The 25,069-nt window shown below is 40.6% G+C and overlaps 1 protein-coding gene across 1 annotated transcript in view; it reads left to right on the top strand.

The window, feature by feature from the left end:
* Positions 1-25,069, top strand: part of FBXO25 (F-box protein 25) — an 813,655-nt gene that overhangs the window by 629,840 nt on the left and 158,746 nt on the right. Inside the window, exon 8 of the mRNA XM_044086761.1 lies at positions 3,914-4,057. Within this exon, the coding sequence (XP_043942696.1) occupies positions 3,914-4,057 (144 nt within the window). The remainder of the gene's footprint in view (positions 1-3,913; positions 4,058-25,069) is intronic.

Genomic DNA, 25,069 nt, shown 5'->3' with positions numbered 1-25,069 from the left:
ATGTAACAACCTTACCACTTACCTACAACAATATTACCAATTCCCATCAAACAGCATGGATTCTGAGCTGGTAGAAGCCACAGGGTTCTAGTCTAGCACATCTTCTGTTCTTGGACTTGATCAGTAAAACACAAGATGTCCCTCACATACCGCTACTTTATGCAGATTATAAAGTCATATGTAGGTCTGATCCCTCATATCATGCAATTGGAATTCAGCTTCAAAAGGACCTTCAGCTACAGCACATGCTAAAGTCTACTAAACCAATGCTCAGTGCCAAAAGAAAATCAATGTTATTTAACACCCATTAAAGATTATCCAACCCCCCACTCCTTTAATATCCTTGTACTTAGAACAAGTGACAATAGGAACATTAAAATGTACTTAGAATAAGTGACAATAGGAAAAGACTTTGACAACAGGAAAAAGCACACTAAAAATGTGGATGGTTGTAATCAGTGTCAAGCAATAATGGAAGATGAAGGGATTATACTGGACAAAATTAATAAAACTAGGATTAAATTTCGACAAGGAAGTTGTAATTCCAAACTAGTGATATATATGGTGAAATGCATGACATGCACTGGGTACTACATAGGGAAAACTGAGAGAAGTTTTAAAAAACAAATTTAACCTTTATTAGTTAGAAAACAGTTAATGCATACATAAGAGTATTGGCTGACTTAATTCTTGAAAATTTAGTTATTAATAACAATTGTATTAGTGGAGTTGCATTTAGTATTGTATCTGTCCTCTTATGTAGTGGTAATGTTAATATCTATAGAGTATTTATAATAGTGGGAATAGGAATGTTTGTCCTTTTAATGTAAGGAAAGACACTGTATTAGCGCATGTACATTGATTTGATACATGAGCATTCTAATTATGTATAAACACGAAAAGGTTTATTCTTAAGACGTTCAATGATCACTCACCCTAAACTGTGATCCAGTTTACCACACCATTTCTGCTCTGTACCCACTAACACACACAACTCCTTCTCCTCTTTCATCTTGCTGGTCTCTTAGCTTTCCAGTATCATTTTTTATATTTCATTATTTAAGTATTACATTTTATGTACTTATTTTATTTTTTATTTTATTTTAGTGTATTTATGTACCACGATGTACAGTACGTACATAGGGATAACAACATAGTACATTTTATCTTTTTATCAGTTTTACATTTTTTGGTGCACTGACCACTTTAAGAAAATTTTTAGTGTTCTGTTGGCACCAAAATGAAGTATTTAAAACTGTAGTAGAGATTACTTCAGGTGTTCTGATGAAGCCCACATTTAGTGGGTGAAAGCACTAAACTGTCATTGTATTTGCGGGTGCTGACATTAAAAGGAGATTTTTTTTATGTCAGCTTCTTGTGCTACTTTGAATTTGTTGGCGTATTGGTTCTAGAGTGGTTTCATCGCTTCTTAGGAGTTCATAGACTTTGGCGTTCTTGTGGTTGTGCATCAGTAAGTTGTTGGCTGACTGAATGCTCCGTCATTTCCGCACATCATATAATTGAAATTCAGCTTCAAAAGGACCTTCAGCTACAGCACATGCTAAAGTCTACTAAACCAATGCTCAGTGCCAAACGAAAGTCCATGTTATTTAACACCCATTAAAGATTATCCAACCCCCCCCACTCCTTTAATATCCTTGATTGTGGTAACAATCCCATTGAAACAAGCATCTCCTTTAGGTGTTCGGAGCTCTGGCTAGACTAGACCAATCACTAAACTTCCATGAGTACATAGGAGAGTTGAGAACCAGGTCTACTCTTCTGGTTCCATTAAATATCTCAGTTCCCCTCACATCCAGCAAGGGCGGCTATTGGAAGATTCCTTTTCCAGTAGCAGCCCTTGGTGGGTGCCTTTACCATCTAGCAAGGGCTGCTATTGGAAAAGGCATACTCCAGCTTGTAAGTGTTCTCTTTGTCTGCCTTTGTCAAAAACTCTTCCACCCTTCTGACCTTCTCCAATAAAATGTTTCGTAGCTAATTCACCATGAATTGAATGCCACAGTTTTACTCTTTCAAAGTCTAAATGGCTTCCAGTAAAGGCCAGCTCAAGTCGTCTTGGCTCCTTACTCTTCAGAATACTGAACATGACACCCCCCTTCTCTCCTGTGAATGTTTATTACCACTCAAACCTATAACCTAAAACGTCACCAAATCTGATCTGTACTTACAGACCTTTCTCTCAAACTTCATTTTACTAACCAATGCTTCTCTTTACTAGCCCCAGCTCTATGCCAGTCACTTCCTCCTGGTTTAATTGACCACACAAAGTACTCCTTGTTCATGCCACAGTTCAAGTAATACTTAAAACAGTTTGAATGCAGCTATTCTTCAACAGGACGTGTCACATGAAGCGAAATTTCCAACTAGCAGTACTTTTACTCCCATACATCTAATCCACCTGACTTAGTCACTCACCCTAAACTGTTATCCAGTTTACCACACCATTTCTGCTCTGAACCCACTAACGCACACAACCCCTTCTCTCTCATCTTGCTGGTCTCTTAGCTTTCCTAGACTAGCAACTACTACTATCTAAACCACTTGTATCATACAATTAAAGTTGGAGAAGTACTCTTTCTGTTCCAATTATGTAAGTGTAAATGTATTTAGTTAGATTTTATTTGTATACTTTGGTTGTCAGTTTGTTTATGCTTACTCATAAATGTAAACCATTATTATTTGTAATATTGTACATTGTTTTGTTACATTATGATGTAATCCGGGCTGAGCCTCTAACTGGTCATTGTTTGATCACTGTTCTATCCATGTAAACAAATTTAAGTAAGTCAAGGTTGTCTCCTGCTGTTACCATTTATTATACCCACCACAGTAAGGCAAGTCTAAGCAGGAACAAGATGCACCCTACTAGGGCCTTGCACAGAAGCTGCCTTTTTAATGCATGTAGAAGACACTCTAAATGTGATTGAGGAATGCTTAATCTGGACATAATCTGTTTGTCCTCCCCTGAGGTATGATTTAGTGTTACAGATATGCTTTGCAGAATAATACTTGCAGGATCGCTTTCCAGGAAACCATGATCCTCTGTGCCTCTCATGTTTGGCAACCCAATACATCCCTGTCCACTGCACCCCTTTTATTTAATCTAGTCAGTTCAGGGACACACTACCTCTGGGTAAGTTGAATAATTTGCAGGTTTGAGTGTGTTCAGTGGAACAGTTTGTAGAACCATGTTTCACTGAAATGTTGGCCTTATCAAACAAGTACTGCTTACAGATGACATACATGTGATTCATTTCTGGAGTGTGATTATGTAAGAATTGCAGTTGTGGGCCATTTATTAAGAGTTGATAATGCAAAGTCTTTTGTGCTAACTTGCAGCATTATCTTTGCTTCTACATTCACCTTTGTGCACAGATATGCAGCCTGCATATAGATTTTCAGATCTGGCCACACTGTAATCATTAGTTGTGCCCCGTGCCTCCACCTTGCGCTGCATCTCCTTTTCTTCTTTGTGTTGTCTTAGGCTGTAGTCTGAATATGAAACTGTAGTTTATGTAAGTTCAGTTCTGTAATGCTGTGTTAAAAGCTATTAAATCTCCGTAAGCCCTCACATTTGTTGGCTGCATCATTGTCATTTCCCCCTCAAGATTAATAGTCTGTATTATTAACCTTTGATGCATTTTGCATTCTTGACAGCTTTATTTAGAAGCCTTGCAATTCTAAATTGAGAAGGCTTTAATACTCTCATTATAATGATACTGGCAACATTTCATATTGCTATAAATATTCGGCATTGCAGTAATACAGCAAAGTTTCAAGGCTGTTCTGGCTGTACTGTCTAATTTCTATAAATAGCTTCTGCTTTCTTAAACATTAAATGTAGATAGATTGATCTTTTTACAGTACTACTAAATGTAAATGTCTTTTTAAGTTTTGCAGACACCTGATCCTTTCTGAGAAAAGCCATATTGATTGGAAATTGATGTACTTCACACTCCTGAAGTGGTATCCCAAGAAAGAACAGTATGGTGATACTTTGCAGTACTGTCGGCATTGTAGCATATTGTTTTGGAAGGTATATATTTTAAACTTTGCAGTATTGTAATTCAGGATATGTTTACTCATTTCCATTTGATAGTAATTCAGTAGAAAGCATGCATAGGGCATAGCTTAAACAGTGTCCAAATCAACATGAAGGCTAGCTTATTGAGCTTTGTTTTTAAAAAAACATTTGGGAATCAGATTTTAGATGTTAAAAGAACAGGTTAGTTATATATCCAGCACTCCCAACAGTTTACACTTCCTTTTTTTCATCCCTGTAAGACTAGGACTGAGCCTGATGATGACTACCTGCAACCTATCAGTAAAAAAACAAAATAAAAAATCTATTAAGGCTAGAATTTCCATTGTGTGATTCATTAAACCTCTTGTATTAGAGGCAATGTGGGATATATGCAAATTACCCTTTAAGGCATCAGGTGTTTCAGCTATATGGCAATTCTGAATGTCCATAACTTTTTTTTTAAGTCTGTTTATGGACAAATTCAGGCCAATAAAGCCAAATCCCACTAGCTGTGGACATGCATGTTTCTAGCCGTCTTATAGTATCATCAGCATAGCATAAATGGAATGGCTTGCTAACGTTTAGAAATACAGGGCTTTGAACCCAGCTGATATCCATAACCCTTTGGGTGTCTGCAAAATATCCCAGCCAACAAACTAAAACAATCAGTAAAAAAAAAAAAAAAAAAAAAAAAAAAAATCTAGCAAGACTTTCCACTGTGATTCCTTAAACCTGTTGTATTACAGGCAACATGGGATATATGCAATTGACACTTTAAGGACATTGGGTGTTTCAGCTTTATAGCAATTCAGAATGCCCATGCCTTTTTTCTTTGTCTAATTATGGACAGATTCAGGCCAATAAAGCCAAACCCCACTAGTTGTGCAACCTAATCAACCCATTCTTTCTTCAGTTGCTGGAGCCAGAGATTCCAAGGCAGGTGTGAACTCTAAGGTCCATTCAGTCCTGCCCAGGAGTTCCCCCATGAGCTCATCTATTCAATGTAAGAGTTAGTTGGTAGGTAGCAGATCATCTTTGGAGGTCCTTCATGGCAGCCTACCCTCTTCCTAGTGGAGCACCTCACAACCTTGTGGTGGCTCTTCTGAACTCTGTTGTATCTTTCCTTTAAAAGGAAACCTGTTTTTTTCACACTGAATACCCGTACGCTCACGGCATTTTAAACATCTGTAACAAATTGATGTAAAAATGTCATGGAAGTCGAAATGACTTTCATCAAATTCAATTATTCTTGTACTATTCACGGTGCAGAAAGAGGATGTTTCTAAGTGCAGCCAAATGAAACTTGTACTGGCAATAAAGATATATTGTCATCTAGATGTTGCAAACAAATTACTTGAACTTGACAGTGTCTCTGAGATGTTTTCATTTTTAATCATTTATCTTTTGTTGACAAGGTTATTCCCACCAAACAGTGGTCTCTTTTCAATGGAAATAAAAGGTGGTTTTCATACTTACTAGGAAAAAGTTAGCCAGTGTGCTTGATGTGGGGAATAGAACTTGCAATCTTCTGATTTTTCAACTTCAAAGGTGAATATACTAGCACTGGTAATAAATATGGATATATTAATGAAACTATTCCATGGTCTTGTTGCACTTTATTGAGCAGTATTTATGTCGTATAATGGATTATAACCGAGTTTGTTGTAATGGTTAACTCTTATACTCATTTAGGCCTATTTACCTCCTAACCTAATGTTAACCATAACATTTAAGGGTCAAGGGTACACAGTTTTCTAAAGGCTGGCCATCTTCCATAATGCATGTAAAGGTTTAGCTTTCAAGATGAGAAAATTAAGTAGTAAGTCATTGCCTGTCTTTTGATAATGATTTCTTGTTTGCTCAGGGTGTGGAGAAAGTTACATAAAAATGTAAAGATTTATTTCATTCAATGTTTAGATTTATAACTGTATGACGAACATCACTGTAAATGCATTTACATTTACTTCAGTAATCGGTGGCAGCTGGTGATATCAAACTGGGGTTGCAGGAGACTGCTGTATGGGTGTGACCAACTAGAAAGGGGTTGAGCTGTACTAAAAATTGCAAAAACTGAAACTTTAAATACGCTGCCCTGGGTGCCACTGCCAAACCGCCATTGAGAGTCCAATCAAGACGAAATGAATTGTATAAGAAAAAAAATTTCAATGCATTGGCTAAATGACGGCTTACTTACTATCTACATGGAAACAAAAAGGTTGTGAGGCATTTACTTTTTAAATACATTACTGGAATGCCAGTCAAAATCAAGTTTAAAAAAAAAACAAGCAGCACTCAACTCAAACCACTTCTCCTTGCACTGCAGTTCTAATTATAATTTATATTCAGCTTTATAAAAGAATCAAGTAACATGCTGAAAGTAGCAATACCCTCACTTGTAAACATGTTTCTTAACAAAAAAGACCTGCTGCCTGACTACTATCTACTTGTTTCATGGGGAAAACATCATCGGAGTAAAAAAATGAACAGTAAACAAACAAGCTCAAGATTAATTGCTTAAAGGATTACTGCACAGGTTAGTGACCACACATGATAGATTGGCATTCTGTTTAGTTTACGGGTAAAGCCTGCAAAGATGACTGCAAGTCTCCAGCAAATGTAATGAGCTCCTGAAAATACTGTAATCCTGTCCTTTATTACCAATACTGTCATATGCATTTCAATACCCCAGGCTTATACGCTATCTAGTTATGTAAATATTCTCTGTATGCCAACAAAAAAAGGCTTTTATTGTTGGTAATTCTTGCTTATTAAAGAAGCTTACTTGCATTTTACAGTCTCAGACAAGCTTACCTGATGGTCATTAAAGCATTGCTACTTAAACACAGACCAACAGGCTCTGCAACAACATGCATTTTCTGAATAAGAAGAAGCATAAATCAACAGTATAAAAATGACAGAAAACCAGAACATTCTGCAAAGTCAAGGACAGATGAAAAGCCACTGTAGAACTTCTCTACCTTGGATGGGGCGATACTCTGCACACGTACACTGCATATCCTCTCCTTGCCTTGCTTGGACACATCCAGAGTCGCTACGTGGGGGAGTGGGGTGCAAAAAGCATGTCATAATTTGAAATGTCTCTGACTGATGGTGATGGGCCCTGACCCATTTGTCATACCTCAGCCTCAGAGCAAGAAATCTGGATAAAGCCATAAACAGAAGTGGAACAAAGGCCCAAAAATATGGACAACTTTTAAATATTGCTCTTATAAACTTAGAAAGATTATAGAATAGTAGGTGTTGCATTAGTATGAATTTTCTGAAGGGTGTGAAATCTGAAACGCAGATGTCTGTCATTATTTTCTAACTTCAGTCTTTAATGATTTGCCACTAATTTCCCAGAAAAACACAATTTTATAAAAAACGGATCAAAAATGTGATGCAAAAATGTAAAATAGCCACACAATACAGCTGGGAACCTGTCAACGAAGGGACACTTTTTTTAATATTAGTATTGTTAACTTGAGCATCTGACAAAATAAGAGAATCTGCATGCATTTCTTAAATTAAAAGTAATCTAGAACTCTGATCATTGCGATTATTTATTAATTGTAAATCCTCCATGTTTTCTTCCAAATTTGCCATTTTGCGGAGGGATTATTAGGAGAAGAGCAACATTTTGAGCCAAAATAGGGGACCATTGAGAGATTTGGATATACCTAATTCTATAAAGTGATTTATTTGCACTTACTTCTCATCCTCAACACAGGAAATCTGGACAAGGCCAAATATATTGGGAGAACATCCAAACAGTACTAAAACTTGCTCTTGTGTAAACTTAGTTGACAGAGCAATAGGTCTTCCTTTAGCATGCATTTTTCTGAAGAGTATGAAGTCTGAAACTCAATGTCATTATTTAGTGACTTATTTCCTAAATGATTTGCCAGAAAACCACAAATTATATGAGGAACAAACCAAAAATAAAAAGCAAAAATCTATTCATTCTGCAAAAATCTGGACACTTAAGAGGTATAGTTCAGCCGGAGCTGTCCGAGTTTGCCGCCCCCCACTCGCAAAATCATGGTCGAATGGGGCCTCCCCCCTGCAGCTATTCCAATGTCCTATTACTTGGCTATTTCACCCCATTTACTATAAACAATGTAATGTGCACACTGCTTTACTTCTGTGATGATTTGGATTTCATTTAAAAGTTTTATTTTACATTTTACAGCACAAAGTAATATACATCTGCTAAACAAAGCAATGTAAGTCTCACAATGAAAATAAACTTAGCAGTACAACTTCTCTGCCCTTGAAACTCACATTCATTGAAACAGCATTGAAACTCACATTCAAAGAAAATACATCTGGTCAGTGGCAGATAAAGATCAACTTTGGCTGTTTTCAAATCATAGGCCCCTTGCACAGGAAACATACATGTGTTCTTTGATTCACCTTCCTGATTGCATTAAATTATATTCCTCGTATAATACAGTACAGCTGTTAGAGGGCATTTTAAATTTATTGTTTTGAACATTTGTCCAGTAAACAATGAAACAGAATACATGCACCAATAATGACAAAACTGCCCAGGTCAGAACATTTCCATCATAAACGTCTACCCAAACTTCTACAATCCACCAGTATCAGTAAATATGCACAGTCTCTGCAGAAGTAAAAGTCATCTAAGTATTTCCACATTAAAGAGATCTGTAACTAATGAAGACTTTGCTGATAGCAAACAATTTTATATTTCATTTTCATCTACAAATAGTGTATTTTGCTGTTGAGGAATAAATTGCCTGTTATATTAAAAAAATGATAAGCTAGTAATATTGCAATAAGGAATGGATGACAAACTTGATAAAACAGGTTCATCGTTACTCGGTATCGCCACCAAAGACAACATTCTCAGGACTGCAGCATCCACCCCCTTTAAAAGTCAACACAGTACAGTATCAGCAATGCATCTATATACTGTGGGAGTAGAACCCACAGCCTTCTGCATCAAAAGTAAGTAGCACTACCTGTTGTGCTATTAACAGTACAAGCAGACTCAGCATAAGCAGCATTAACTTCTCTTCAACCTCTTAGCTCCTTGTAAAATCCACTCGGCACTCAATTGTATCTCTCAACTTTGAAGCACAAGAAATCTGGAAAAAGCAAACAATTTTTTTTTTGGGGGGGGGGGGTGACAAAAGCCCCAAGACTAGGGACACATTTTAAACATTGCTTGTGTAATCTTGGAAAGTTGCTAGAATAAAATGCTGTGTTACCACCATGCATTTCACTGCCAGGTATTGAACCCTGGACCCTATGCACTACAGTCAGAGCAACATGCCAAATCAGCTGTTTCTTGAAAGACTGGTAGACAAACTTAAATGGCTATCATTTAGTGACTAGTTCTTAACATAGCTTTCAACCTCTTAGCACAAAACACCTAGACAAAGCCAATAATGGGGGAATACAGCCCCCAAACATATTCAGTGAATTCAGTTCTCAACATAGCTCTGCCTTTTGGCAGAAAAAAAAGGCGGACATAGCCAATAATGGGAGAATACAGACCCAAAAACAGGGACAAAACAAATTTCAAACATTGATCTTCTAAACAAATTGCTAGAATAAAAGGTTTTGTTACTATGTACTTTCTGAAGAATATGAAGTCTGACCACAACACATGAACAACAAAATGAAGCAAAAATTTCACAAGTGGGGGTGTGTAGAGAATTAATGTTCTTGCTACCTGCTGCCAAGGTACAGGGTTTGAGTCTAGCCACCAGGCATATTTAGCTGGGGCATTTTGCAGACACACACACCTCCACACCACACACCCCCACCACACACACACACACCTGAGCCCAAAGTCCATTGTAAATGCCAGTTTCCTTCCTGCAGTAAAATCCATTGCTGCAAGTTCATCCATTCCTGCAGTACAAAAGTCTGTGACGAGAGCAAGTACAAATGCCCGCAATGAGAGCAAGTCCTAGTCCTTCCCCTTCCGGTGAGAACAAGCTGGGTGCTACCCAGCCTGCAGACGTTGCAGTCCGATCCCCTTCCAGTCTATGCAGTTGTAACTGCATAGACTTCTGGGGTATCTGCTGCTGAATGCTGTCTTCCTAATCTGGACTGCTGGTGATCCAGTCCGGATTCTGTGCGCATGCTCCAGACTGTTCACCAGCAGTCCAGATATCGGGAAATGCCGCTAGTGTGCATGTGCAATGTTCCAGGGCTCGCATTTTTTTGTTTTACTTTTGTTTTTTATTTCTTTTCTTGTCTGTTTTACAGCTGGGGTGGGCCTGCAACCCAATAGCATGAGCCACCCCTGTTTTAGTTGTTTTTGGAGAAAAGAATAATATGCATTCTGTTACTGTATGATGCACATCATAACTGTCTTACTGTGGTACATTTTGAAATTTCTACTTTGACCGCTAGGAAAAGATTGCAGTATTTTATTTAGAGTATACTGTAATACTCGAAAGTGAGGAACCAGAACTGACCAGTTTACTTGATATAGTTTTAAGCATATATATTCATCATGCTCAGAGATTATTTTTAAATACTTTTAGAATGCTGTTGTATGCCTAGATGGCATTTGTTTATCTTGTCTCCTCTTAAAAGGTTTATTCTTGAGAGGTGCAAGTAAAATGTAATACATGAAATGACTTAATTTCTTAAGAAAAAACTAGATTATCTGAAATAAGCAAATCAATTGTCTTCAAACCAGTAGGATTAAGACTGGCAGGATACAAGTAATTCTGCTTATGAAACTGTCCCAGGCTCTAACTGCTCCCCTTGCCAGTAATGCACTGCACTTTAACTCCATCTCCATATCTCTTGCCTCATAATGAGCTTGCAGTGGGAGAAATGGCCCATCCCCCCCTTATTTTTTAATAATCCACCTGGCCATCAGACCCCTGGTATTGCATCAGCTTTATCCTTCCTTAAATGTTCTTGGTACTAACTTCCCAAGCTGGGACTACCAAAGGCCATCAACAAGTTAGGAAGAGGAAGGAGATCCAGAGCAGAGCAGCTCAGTAGTGTCGCACAAAACTGACTTAGTACTCCTGATCATTTTTGGTATGCACGCACTTGGGGCAAGAGGTTGATGTTATGTGCATTGGCACACGCAGCATCAGGTAGCTGCTATCCTTCATGGTGTACCACGTTCATTACATGTTTGCTCTGTAACTGCAGTAGTACCCTTGTCACTGATGGAATGGTATAACGTGCAGAAACCCCACCCTCTGTCCCAGAAGGGGCAAGCTAATGATCACCACTCCTTCCCACCCCTCTTTGCCAAGCTCGTCCAGCACATGAGCCAGTAATTAGACTCCAGGTGTCTGGTCATAACCAGGGCTGGCTCTTTGATTTTTCTGTGGAAAAGTTCCATAAAATTGGTATTTTTGACATCCTTTTATTGTTTATTATTGCTCTTATTTTTATAAGTTTAAGATCAAATGCACTCTATATTGAGGGTTTGTGGAAATTAATATTTTTGCTCCCTAAGCCTTATATTTTCACTATACCTTTTCAGTTTTTCAAGTGCTGTGCTTCATGGTTATTTTACTGTCATCAGAACTGTGGCTAGGTCATCTGCTGCCCTCTCAGCTTAAAGCTGAAAAGCAGAGGTCTCCTCAAAGTTGGGACAGGTAGCTTAGTGCTGTTAAATTTACCACACAATGAATATATCAGCACTTTCAGTATCAACATTCACAGAGCATTGCTGTTGCTACACTTCCATACCATTGGCACCTGATAGTCTTGCCTCTTATCAGCTTGCGTCTGGGGCAGCTGCCCCTTTGCCACACCCTAGTTACAGTCTAGGCATTTATTATTCTTTGTATTTATAAAACCTAGTGTGTTGGTTTCACTTCTCTTTCTCCAGGTATCACTTTTTACTTAGAAGTCATTACTTCTGGTAGTCATTTCCAGTGTGTTCAGCTGCAGTGTCTGTTATTTGATTATCATGACTGTAGGTATGGAGTGTATTGGAGAAGATTTTAATAACTGTGGACAATGTGGACTTAAAATCCCTTTGCAAGATGGCTAGACATTAGATGTCTTGCCCAAGACAGATTACACAAAGTTTGAGATTTGTTACAGATTTGATGCAAGATGTTTAACAGGAAAAATAAGTTAATTATCTAGGGTTTTTTTTCTATGCAGGGATCCACACCAAGTTTTGTTGAGTATCTTCATGAGGTGGACCCTGCCTTTTCACAAAATCTCAGCAAGACGCAATGGGTAGATAGAATGTATTTTATATAGCATATATCATGGACAGAAGTAGGTTAAAAATAAGATAGCTGGGTGCACAAGTCCAAGGGTAAAAAAGTGCCCAATCCTGGTAGACGTAGTGGTGCCAGGACTAGAAGAAATAAGTGTAGAATCCTGATGACACAAACATTAATACAATGGGCCTAGGCCTTGCTCAGAGGGAGTGGGGTGGCCCCCATTGTAGATGGAAGTAGTAGTCCACAAAAATCACAAACTGACGGACCAAAAAAAAAAAAGACCCAAAAAGATGATAGAGTGGACTGTTGAGGATTAAAAAGAATTGTATATTGTTACTATTTTGCAATAAGGCTAGAATTTCTGGACAGAAGATGCACAAAAAAGTTAATATAAAAATTAGAGGAAAGAAAAATACTTGCACAGGAAAAGCTGTCAAAAGCTTCAAATGCAAATTTGTGTTTAATAATACAACAGATTTGTGAAAAACATTATATAGATCAAGAAACCTTGAGCCATTTGGAAAAAGAAGTGACGGAGGAAGTGTGAAAATATAAAGAACAAATGTAGAGATTGTTCTGTATAAAAAAGAAATATGGACATGGGAAAGAAAGAGAGACATTTGATATGGTGCAATATTTATGCAAATGAGAAAGGCAAATTAACCAGTACAAAAAAGCAGCCTCACAGATATCCAAAAAGAAATACAGGCAAAGGCATCCAGATATAGAAAATTTCACAGTACAAAAAGTAAGTTCACAGAGGGAACGCAGAACAAAAAATTAGTAAAGCAAAACTTAGTGAAGGATTTAGTGTAGAAAGTCTAACACTGGTTATATCACAGTTTGATTGAAAACGAGTCCCCCAAGTAAGGAGAAACAGGATGAGCAGGAGACAGTCTGAAGAAGAAATATTTAATCTGAAGTAGTTTACTTCATTTGGTCTTCAACCTGTGGGGTACGGATCTGTATTCGATCCGAGCTGGCAACTTTACTAGCATCTGCTCCAAGCTCCTCCCCTTACCCGTAATACACCTTCACTACCTTGCATCCCCAGATCTGGTTTGCCGCCAATAGCTTATGCATCGTGATCTCTTGAATGCCAAGTTTTTCAAGTGGGTAAAAGTTTTCAATATTTTTTTTCTTCAAACATCGTTGGATAGTGATAGAATAGGTTCTCCTTTCTCCTCCCCTCGCTTGGTGCGTCGAGTTAGTGTTTTAGGGTAGTTAGATTAGTTCGTATACTTGTGTGGATTTTTGCTCCCCTCCCCACCAGTGTTTTCTGTGTATGAGTGGTGAGTGGGTGTGTGTGTCAGAAGGAAAGGAACATTTTCTTCAGTTTTTCTTTCTACAGATAGTATGGCTGACCAGCCTATTTTCAAATATTGCACTGAGTGTGGCCATAAATTATCCCCTGCAGATGGCCACACTCTGTTATGTGCTTGGGCATGGCCCATCTGAGTGTTGACTGCACTATATGTGCAGGATTCAACCCCCGCGCCATTAGAGATAGGAAGGCCAAGTTGGCCCTCAAAGGCCTTCTTCCCCCCTCAGAGACTTGTTTCCTCATCTCCGGCTTTGGTTACAGCGACTGCTGTGGCCATCTCTCCTTCTCTTCCTCTGGCATCTCCTCCCTCGCAAGATGGGACTCAACCTCCTGTACAAAAGCCTGTGAAAGCGGAGCGGAAAAAGGGCAGAGAGAAGGAGAGAGTGAGTTAAAGGTAACTGAAAAGCAAAAGAGGTCTCTGGACCTCCCTTCACCTGTGAAAACATTACGGATCCGTGACTCCCCTCAGCTCTGATCTCCGAGGTTCTCCCTGGAGCCAGAGGAGAGACACACCTCTTCTAGGGCCTTGATGCCCCGACCCACCAGGTTGGAGTCCGTGGCCTCGTCGAGGTCCACCCGGTCTTTGTCTGAGGTTGATATGGATAAAATGATAAGGAGGTTCATCCGTACCCTGATCCAGATGGGGGTCTTGCCAGCCCTCTCTTCCTCAGGAGGTGGGAGCTCACTTCCTTTTTTCCAACCAATTTTTCATTCTCTGATCCGTCCTTCGGGTTCCGAGTATTCGGATCTGAGGATGGCTTTAGGCAGGGGTTCGTTTACTACGGTACCTGCTTCTTCGATGCTGACAGCTGCCTGTAGCATTTTGGATCTGATCAACTCTGATCCGAGCCGCTCTTGGAGCCGGATCTGAGGGAGTGGAACTTTTTTCATCGGCTCTGTCTTTGTCGTGCCAAGTTCCCACCCTCGGAGCCCCGTCCACTTCGGGCCCAGCTCTGATTCTCTCGTCTCAGGAGGTTTGCTCTCCTTCAGCATTCGTGGTAGAAAGGGTCCTCTCTTCTGGATTGATGCCCCTGGCTGCCCCCCTTGGACTCCACCCAGACCCCCCTCTTGCTCCGGTCCCCATCATTTTACCAGAGGGACGACCCGTACTCTAGGAGCCCCAGACTGGAACAAGTGGCTTGTGAGTTCCCCCCAGAGAGCCCCTTGGAGAGGTGCCTTGCAAGCATACGTGCAAGAGGAGGCACTTGGACTCCCAAGAGTCCCTTACAGAGGATATGGACTTGGATGATGGAGAAGGTTCCCCTAGGTCACCTCTCGAGGATGTCTCCTTTGGAGACATCATGGGAATCCTGCACCAACGGGGAGGTTGGTCTGCCCCAAACCTTCTTCTGACTAGGCTGTGTTCTTGGAGGCTTTCAGCACGAGCCCATCTACTTCCTGGGTGTCCCCTCCCGTGGATCCTTTGGTGGATCTGGTCACCTCGTGGGCATGGAAGGAGCCAGACACCATGGAACCAATTCCAAAAAGACCCGACAAAATCATAAGTCCCCCCCCACAAGACAGACCAGCATGGAACAAGGGCTCCCCTGTAGACGCTGTGGTGGTACTAGCAGCCGCAAAGAAGGAACTGGCACAGGAGATTTCCTAGCTTCATCCTCCTGACTGTGAGTTGCAGATGATGGACTGCCTAGGGAAGTGGGTGTATGCTTCAACTACCTGCTCTATTAGGGCGCTGAACTACCTGGCCCATGTCACCAGACTCCAGCGCGACCTGGTAAAGTAGCTGGAGGAGTCTCCCCCTAAGTCTATGTCGCAGGAGGACAGGGCTTCATTCTACGCGAGGATGGCCCCTTTAAAAGCAGTCTCCAATACCTCCATGCAACTCCTTTCATATGCTACAGAAGGAGCGGCTAAAGCGTCTGGGTCCACCGTGTTCATGAGGCGCAACGCCTGGCTTACATTTTCAATTTTCGGAACCCTTCAAGGCGTCCTTTGCCAATGCCCCTTATGATGGCTCTACTCTCTTTGGTAAGACCGTCAAAGAGACATTAGTCCAGAGTGAGAAGGACAAAAGGGCATTGTCTGCCGTCTTGATCTGCTTCTCGAACCCTCAAAGTTGGTTTTCCCAGAACCAGAGAGGGCAAAAGATGATGTGGTTACAGAAGTCACAGTATTCCCGGGACACTCGAGGCTCTCCTTCCCCCAGAGGGAGACAGAATGGGCGCCGGCCCAGAGGCAGAGGGGGGGTCTGAGGAATTTTGGGTCTCGAACCTTTCTCGAACAGACCCAGGCAGCAACCCTGAGGGGCTGCCCAAATGCTCTACTCTGGAGGCAGTCAGGGAACGATTGTCCTTGCACCTAGCAGTATGGGAGTCTATAACAGACCGCTGGGTGCTACAGATCATATCCAGAGGATACTCTGTCCCCTTTGTGGTTCCCCCAAATCTCCCAGGCACCTCCTGGAAGTAACACCCACACAATGGGAGGCAGCAGCACAGGAAATTTCCAAGCTACTAGAAAAACGAGCCATCTAAACCGTCCCCCCACATCAATCCGGATCGGGCTTCTACTCCAGGTTAGTTTTGGTGCCAAAGAAAACTGGAGACTTAAGACCCATTCTGGACTTTTCTATCCTGAACCTGTCAGTTGCCAAAGAGAAGTTCCAGATTGGTCACATTACAGTCCATCAATGCTGTACCTGCAAGAGAGCGACTGGATGTGCTCGTTAGACCTCCAGGATGCTTGCTATCACATAAAAATGCACAATCTCCAGGAGGTTTTCCCGCTTCTAGCTAGGAGTCCGTCATTACCAATTTCGAGCCCTAGACTTTGGTCTCACCACAGCCCCCAGGGTGTTTACCAAAGTGATGGCGGTGGTAGCGGCTCACCTGAGGTTTCAGGTCTGTCCATACCTGGACGATTGGCTCCTCACTGCTCCCACCAGGCATCTACTCTCCCAAACCAGGGATTATTTCCTGACTCTTGCCCTGCATTTGGGGATCACAGTCAACACATCCAAATTTCTCGTAGATCCGGTACATGTTATAGCCTCCATTGGTGCCAGGATAGATGCTCTTCAATGCAAAATCTTCCTGACCTCAGAGAGTTCAAAACCTGAGGATGCATTACCACTCTCGTCTTCCAATGGCAGAATCGGTGTTGAGGGCCTTAGGCTCATTGGCAGCGACCATAATTCTTCTCCCATGTGCCCGGTTACACATGAGAATTCTACAGTGGACTCTAGCTGTACAGTAGTCCCTGTTGGAACTGCCATTGGCATATCCAATTCAACTCAGTTGAGTTGTCCCTCATATGGTGGATGTTTCTCTGGACATTTTGAAGGGATGACCCTTTGTTCCAGCTCCGGCCCAAGCCACAGTGACCACGAATGCCTCCCAACTCGGGTGGGGGTAGCATTGTTTGGGCAGAACAGTCCAAGGCCTGTGGTCCCCAATAGAGACCAATTTGTCGTAAAGATGAGGGCGGTCCTTCTAGCGTTGCAGGCCCTTCATGCTTTTCTTCCTCTGAGAACGATTAAAATTCAGTCAGATAACATGTCAGTGGTCTGGTATATCAACAAACAGGGAGGGACCAGATCTTACCCCCTTTGTCGCAAGGCCATGAGAGTGTGGGAATTGGGCAATCTCCACCGGTCGCTTTCTCATCGCAACACACATTCTGGGATGGTCTAACATCCTAGTGGACAGGCTAAGTTGGACCATTATGATGCCTTACGAGTGGTCTCTGAATCTTTCAGTAGCAGAGCAGATCTTCCATGAGTGGTGTCAACTTTCCTGCGATTTCTTCGCATCCCGTTCCAACGTGAAGTGCAGCGAGTTTTTCGCTCTGAACCCCTTGCCGGGAAAGTCCCCCAAAGATGCTCTTGTTCATGCTTGGCCTCCTGGTCTTCTGTATGCTTACCCACCAGTACCTCTTATTCTGAGGTTTCTACAGAAAGCTGGTCAACTGGGGAACAAAGTGATCCTCATTGCCCTGTTCTGGCTTCACCAGGTATGGCTTCTCTTCCTTTGGTCTCACCTTCTGGCTTTGCCTTGGATCCCTGGATCCCATTCAGGATCTAATTTCACACTCTTCGGGGGTGCCTCATCCGAATCTGGACAGTATGAAGCTCACAGCTTGGCTGCTGTAGTTCCTGTGATTGCTAGGACTCCTGGACTATCCTCCTCAGTTAGATCTGTTTTGGTGGCTGCTCATAAGTCTTCGACCAGGAAGGTTTATTGCAGCAAGTAGAAATGTTTTTCCTTTTGGGCCTCTCAAAGGAGTTTAGACCCTTTCACAGCTCCTATTTCTGCCTTTCTTGATTTTCTAGCTGATATTTTTCAACATGGAGCTAGTTCTACTGTCAAGGTTCAGTTGGCTGCCATCTGTTTTCATGTGGATGAGAATTCTGCCTCTTTAGCCTCTTCCAGGCTATGTAAAGCCTTTATTAAAGGCACCTTTTTGTTATGCCCCCCCCCCCCCGGTCAAAGATCCTGTTCCCCCATGGGACCTTACTATGGTTCTTCAAACTTTGGTCGCTCCGCCTTTCGTGCCTGCAGCAACGGCAGATCTGAAACCATTTATCTTGGAAAACAGCTTTTCTGGTGGTTATTACCTCTGCCAAAAGGGTTTCAGAATTACAGGCCTTGTCCATCAAAGTTCCTTGCATGACTTTTCATAAAGATAGGGTTTCCCTTTGAACCAATCCATTCTTTCTTCCTAAGGTGGTATCCTCAGTCAGTATCAATCAGACCATCAGTTTGGCTGTGTTTTTTCCTAATTTTTCTAACAAGGTGGAATACAAGCTCCACCTGTTGGATGTTCATAGACAGTCATGATTCTATTTACAGAGGACAAAAATTTCCCTAAATCTGATCAATTGTTTGTATCTTTCTATAAACCCCTTTTTGGGGAAACCTATCTCCAAGGTCACTATTGCTAGATGGATTTCTTCATGCATCCTTCAGGTCTATAAGGACAGAGGCATATCTCATCCAGGTCAGGTGAAAGCTCATTCCACTAGGTCCATGGCTATGTCTGCGGCCTTTTGGTTTAGAGTGTCTTTGGATGATATTTGTTCTGCATCTACTTCGTCCTAATCTCGTACGTTTAATTCTCATTATAAATTGGATTTGACTTCCAGAAGGAGAGCATCCTTTGGTTCCATGGTGCTCTGGAATATCCTTCCATGAGGGCCTCCTAGGAGTGTAGTAGCTGGGGGCTCTGTCCCACAGGTTGAAGACCAAATGAAGTAAACTACTTCAGATAAAGAAGTTATGTACTCACCATAACGTTCCATCTGAGGAATTCTACTTCATTTGTCTTCAACTGTCCCTCCCTCCTTCCCCCGGACCTTGCCATATGAACAGACTATGGGCTGCAGTTAGTTTGCAGTATTTTTTCAGGTCTGGTTATCAGTATAAGGTTCAGCAAACTTGATCTGGGGATGGAAGGTAGTGGAGGTGTATTATGGGTAAGGGGAGGAGCTTGGAGCTCTGAGCATATGCTAGTAAAGTTGCCAGCTTTGATCCGATACGGATCCGTATCCCACAGGTTGAAGACAAATGAAGTAGAACTACTCAGATGGAGAATTATGGTGAGTACATAACTTTTTTTATTTTACATTTGTTTATCGGGGTGGTCCGACTGGACACTAGTCCATTTTCAGCAGAGGCCTGGGGAGAAAAGCTCCACAGTAAGTAAAATTTTACACAATATGTTAAAATACAGTATTCAGAAAAATTTCAAACAATATGTTAAAGTACAGTATACAGCAGAAGAAATGAGACCTATATATACAGGAAAATAGTTACTCATGGTTAATAACAGAAGAAGTATACAAATTCAATCGGCATTAGAAGACCTAGACTGTAATATATATTACACTAGGTATATTAGGAAGTGAGGTATATAAGTGGAATAATTTAAGGACTTGTGTAATACACGGGCATAACCACTTATTCTTTTAAGTGTGATCTAAGTGAGTTTTTAAAGTGAGAAGAGGTAGGGTCAGAAATCAGAGCAGGAGGGAGATTATTCCAGGTTCTAGCTATGGAGTGGGAGAGCAGTGCTTTACCTGCAGTATTGTTAGCTCTAGAGATGCAGAGGAGGGGTTTGTCAGAAGATCAGAGAGGACGATTTGTATTTCATAGTGGGTGAGAAGTTGGCCTAGTGCTGCTTTTTTTCTGGATGTTTTACATTGTAGGCAGTGACTAACTGGTGATGGGTTAGTAGCTTGGGAAGTTCCAGCCATTGAAGTTCCCTTAGAGCCTGGCAATGGGGAGATTTTTATTATAACACGATTTGAGTCTGGCATGGTCAAGTTTTCTAAGCTGGGTAAGAATTGGAGCAGCATACGGTAGGGTAGACAAGAGGTGAGTTTGTGCTATGGTAATCCGTGCTCGTTTCGAGAGGGATTTCCTGTGCCTATATAGTATTCCCATTTTTTTATGGACTTTTTTGATAGTTTGTGGAATGTGGACATCGAAGTGTAGATTTTTATCAATTTCAATGCCTAGGAGTTTGGTATGGTCAGAGGTAGAGAGAATGCCATTTTTGGAGGAGATATAGAGAAGGATAAAGGGGTGGAAATGGAAATGGTTTTGTTGGGGGTGAAAAGTAGTAATTTGGGTTTGTTAGGGTAAGTTGTATCTGTGTGATCCAACTTTCCACAAAGCTAAAGGATTCCTGGGTGAGTTGTAGGGTGGGAAGTGATGGAGCTGAACAGATTAGAGTTGAATCGTTAGCATATTGTATAAGTGAAGTATGCTGTGAGGTGGTATGGAGATTATTGGTAAATATGGAGAAAAGAAGTGGGCCTAGTATTGAACCTAATGGTACACCTATGGTAGGTGGGAGTAAGGGGGGGGGTTAGTACACTTTGCCATTGGACAGATTGTTCCCTATTTGACAGCTTTTGAATCTGGCTATAGCGGAAGGGGCAAAGGATAGGGACATCAGGGTGTCTAGTAGTAAGGAATGTGAAACCATGTCAAATGCTTTGGAGAGGTCTAGAAATATTGCAGATACAAAGTTATTATTTCTATGTTGGTTGATCAGATTGGTGAAAGAGAGCAGAGTGGTAGTTGTGCTATGGTGTTGTCGGAAAGCATGCTGTGTGGAGGAGAGGCAATAGTGTGAGTTTAGGAATGCTTTTACCTGAGAATGTATACATTTCTTTGGTATTTTAGATAAGAGGGTAGAATGGCAATGGGGCGATAATTTGAGTATTCATAAGAGTTTCCGCCTTTAGGTAGTGGAATAATGTATGATACCTTCTATAGCTGTGGGACATGTGCTTCTTGTATGGAGCAATTGATAAGAATAGAAATAGGGTAGGATAAGGATTCAGCAGCTATGTTTAGGAAGTTGGCTGGTAGATTGTCAGCGGCAAGGGTGATCGGTTTCAGTATTAGGAGGTGTTTTTTAATTGTTGAGGTGGAGGATAGGTGAGTGTAAAGGATGGGATGTCGGGGCATTTGGTTGGGTTATGTAGGGCTGTTTTTGGATAATTGGGAAGATAGTGTTAAGATAGATTCTGTGAAGTGATTGAATTGGGAGGCAATGACCTTGTCATTCGTTGAGCTGGGAGTGGGAGTTTTGCTTGATTTTAGGAGAGAGTTAATGGCATGCCAAAACTTATGGGGATCTTTTGAATGTTTGTTTTGGATATTGAAGTAATTTTGTTTTTCGAGTTTAGTTTTTCTTGGCCTGATTTCTAAGTTGTAGGTAACTTTGTTTGGCTAGGCTAGTATTGTCTTTCTTCCAAATTTTCCAAGCCTCATCTCTTGACTTCAGAAGGGCTCTAGTTTCCCTAGTTAGCTATGGTGCATATTTTGCCTTGGCTCTTATTTTACTAATTGGTGCGAGTCTATCAAGGACATTGGTGAGAATATTGTTGAAGTAGTCAATGGCTTGGTCTAGATTTAGGATTTGTAGTGGTTTTCAGTTACTATGTTTTAGAATGCTGTTTAGTTCTTGTATATTTAGTTTACGATTCTCTCAATGCTGTTTAGTTCTTGTATATTTAGTTTACGATTCTCTCTGACTTGTCTAAAAACAATGGGTTTGGCTATGTTGGTACATTTCCGCAGAAGGAAGGTGGGGAGATGGTCACTAAGACCATCAGGAAGGCATCCTGTCTGATAGTTTTGTTTGGGGCAGTTAACTAGTGTCCAATCTAGAATAGACTGTTTGTGGGGTTTTTTTGTCAATTCTAGTGGGTTCTTCGATAAGTTGGGTAAAATGTAAAGATTAATATGGTTAGTGGGGTTGATAGAAGTACAGGCTGACCAATCAGTGTTCAGGTCACCTAGTAAGATGGTTTCTTGAGGGAGATTATCTGTGGCCCATTGTAACATTTCTTCAATGATGGGAGAGTTATTACCTGGGGGAATATAACAGCAAAGAATGATGATGAGGATAGTTTGTGTCATTTATGCTTAGGGTTGAACCTAAGGTTTCAGCATTTTGAAATTTAGCTGTGGGGTTTAGTAGAGGTTTGATGTTGATTGTGTTTTTGTAGGAGATGACAACTTCACCTCCCTTTTTTGCCCACTCTGTCCTGTCTTAGGATATTATATCCTGGTGGGAGAATTTCTTCATTTTGGGCACTAGGTTTTAGTCACGTCTCTGTAATGGTTAGTATGTCAGGGGAGTAGTAAGCTATAAATGTGTGTAGGTCGGAAAGTTTGTTAAAGATACTTCTGATGTTGATATTCAGAATCAGTAGGTTAGAGATTTGCCTAGCAGAGAGTTTTGTGGCCCAGGGTTTGGGTGTACGTCTCCAAATATAAGTAGATTTTTAGTGATAAACAGTATGTGTTTGGATAAATATGGACATGGGAATGAAAGAGATTTATTATGGTGCAATATTTATGCAAAGGAGAAAGCAAAACTAATCAATACAAAGAGCAGCACCAAATATATTTAATAGAAATGCAGGCAAAGGCATCCAGCTATGGAAAATTTTACAATACAAAAAATAAGAAAATAGAGGAAAAAGTAGGAGAGGATTAGTAATGGAGAAGTTAAAGAAACAGAAACTGAGGTTGTAGATTACCTGCAAAGTAAAGAATTTAGTGTAGAAAATCTAACTCTTAACACAAGCGCTGGGTAGAGCAATGGATCCCCAAATTTAAGGAGAAACCAGTGGAGTGGGTAACATCTGATCAGTTACCATATGAAGATACTTTTGTATTGGCTTCCTATAGAAGGCTCCAAAGTTCAGTTGGAGTTGCACAGCCATTGAAGTAACAGGAAACTGGCAAATCTGATGCAGTCAGTGTTGTGGAATGATAGGCCAGTGATTTCCCATACGAAAGAGCAATGCATGACACAGGATGAAACAAGAGAATGTGGCACAGGAAGATGCTCTGGAATTTTCTGTAGAATGGGTACAGGAAATGGAAAACAATGCATGTGCCCCCAGTTTAGAAGAAACTAATCTAAGAGAAGAGTTGCTTGATTTAATAGAGATGGGCAGACATTAAGATCAATGAAAGAAGCAAGATTACACAAACTCAATAAAACCCAAAAAGTTAGAAGTTTGATGAAACAAATGAACACAGTAATGCAATATAGCAGAAGTAAATAGGATATATTACTGCACAGCTAAATTAATAACAGTCTTACCACAAAAACATAGGGCAGTAAGGGAAAGTGAGAAATTAAATGCCATCATGGAAGTACTGAATAGAGAAAACTTGAAAACAAGACGAGAAGTGTCATTGTTAGAAGAGTACAGAAGAGGAAACAGATCTACAGAAGAAACAGATCAACAAAAATACTCAGAGGTAGACATGATAAAAGCAATGTGCAGTATCGAACAGATCAGGATCTGTCATGCACTATTGCAAATAAACTAAAAATCAGCACAGGTGGAAAAACCTAGAAGATATGCAGATAAACGTCAAGGGAAAGTTTATTATAGAGAATTGGGAGACAAGGCAAAAGGAATTGTAACACCACAAAAAAGAAGAAATAGATGCATTTTGGAGAAAGATTTATGAAGATGTTGTGGAACATAAAGATGCTGAACAGACAAAAGTAAAATAAAGAATAAGAAATTCAAATGTACAGGATATGAAATGGGATGAAGCAACTGCTGGAGAATTGAAACAAAGTTAAGAAAAGCTACTAATTGGAAAACCCCAGGCCCAGATGCAGTACCAAACTTCTGGCTAAAAGTATTAACATCTTTACATGAAGATTTTGCCATGAGTAATAACTATGTATATGTACACCTCAGATGCCAATCTGGTCAACAGGAAAAACATTACCCTTGCTTAACAGCAAACCTGCAAGCTATCCCAAAAACTATAGACCAATAACTTGCATTCTAATGATGTATATACTATACACTGGAATTGAAGCTGACATAGTTTATAGTCATTTAGAAGAAAACTCAAGCATGGCAGTAGAACAAAAGGTTAACAAAAGAAAGTAGTGTGGAACAAAGGATCATTTGTTAAATAGTCATAGTGGAGAACTGTAAAAAGGGGAAGAATCTAAGTATGGCATGAATACATTACAAAAAAGCATTTGACAGTATCCCACATTCATGGATATGAGTGCTTATAATGTGTAAGATGCACCATACACTGATTACATTACAGCAACCATAAACAGTGGCAGACCACTTTTCAGTTAAACCATGATAAAGGATAGGTTATTATTCCAAGGATAAAAATTCAAAAGGGGATATTCTAGGGTGACTCTCACCGCTGTTCTTTTGTCTTGCCCTTTATTAAGCTGTCTACTTAACAGATTAGGTCATGGCTACAGTTTGGCTCCAAGAAACCAACAGTGTAAAGAGTTCTCATCTTCTTTTTGTGGATGATTTAAAACTGTATAGTTCATCAGATAAGGAACTGATAGCATAACTGCAAGTGGTCACAACTTTTTCAGATGATATAAGATTGTCATTTGGTCTTGATAAATGTGCAAACACAACCTTTAAAGCAAGAAAACTCCATCACCAAGAAAACATTAGCCTGGGACAGGAATGTGATATAAAAGAACTTGAACAAAGGAGTGTGTATAAATGTTTTGGAACTGATCAAGAATCCTCAGTAAAACATGAACAAATGTGAATAAAACTTCGTAAAGAATGTTTTAGAAGACTAAAATTAATACTGAAAACAGCACTGACATCTAGGAGCAATATCCAAGCTATAAACCAAGTTTTGAAGTAAGTGACTGGCCCCAAAAGGTGTTGGATTTGCTGAACAGGAAAACAAGGATGCTTCTTGCTTATCAAATGATTTATACAAATCCTATACAAATCAGTGTGTACCAAGACTATATATTGGAAGCTGAGGTGGTGCAGCAGTTAGCGTTGTCGCCTCACATCAAGAGGTTCTCCCGTTCGATTCTCTGCTGGAGCACCTTCTGTGTGGAGTCTGCATGTCCTCCCCACAGTCAAGTGACGTTAAAGACATGCAGGTAGGTGCGAGCGTGAATGGGCATGCCTTCGTTGAAGGTTGGGTGTTGGGCTGGCAACTCAGCACCGTAAATCCTGCATGTCGCTGCCCCACAGTCAAA

Source organism: Protopterus annectens, chromosome 1.part1 (genome assembly GCF_019279795.1).
Source record: "Protopterus annectens isolate FY-2018-M chromosome 1.part1, PAN1.0, whole genome shotgun sequence".
Taxonomy (NCBI): Eukaryota; Metazoa; Chordata; order Ceratodontiformes; family Protopteridae; genus Protopterus; species Protopterus annectens.
The sequence above is the reverse complement of the archived record's forward strand: the minus strand, read 5'-3'. Positions and strand labels throughout refer to the sequence as shown.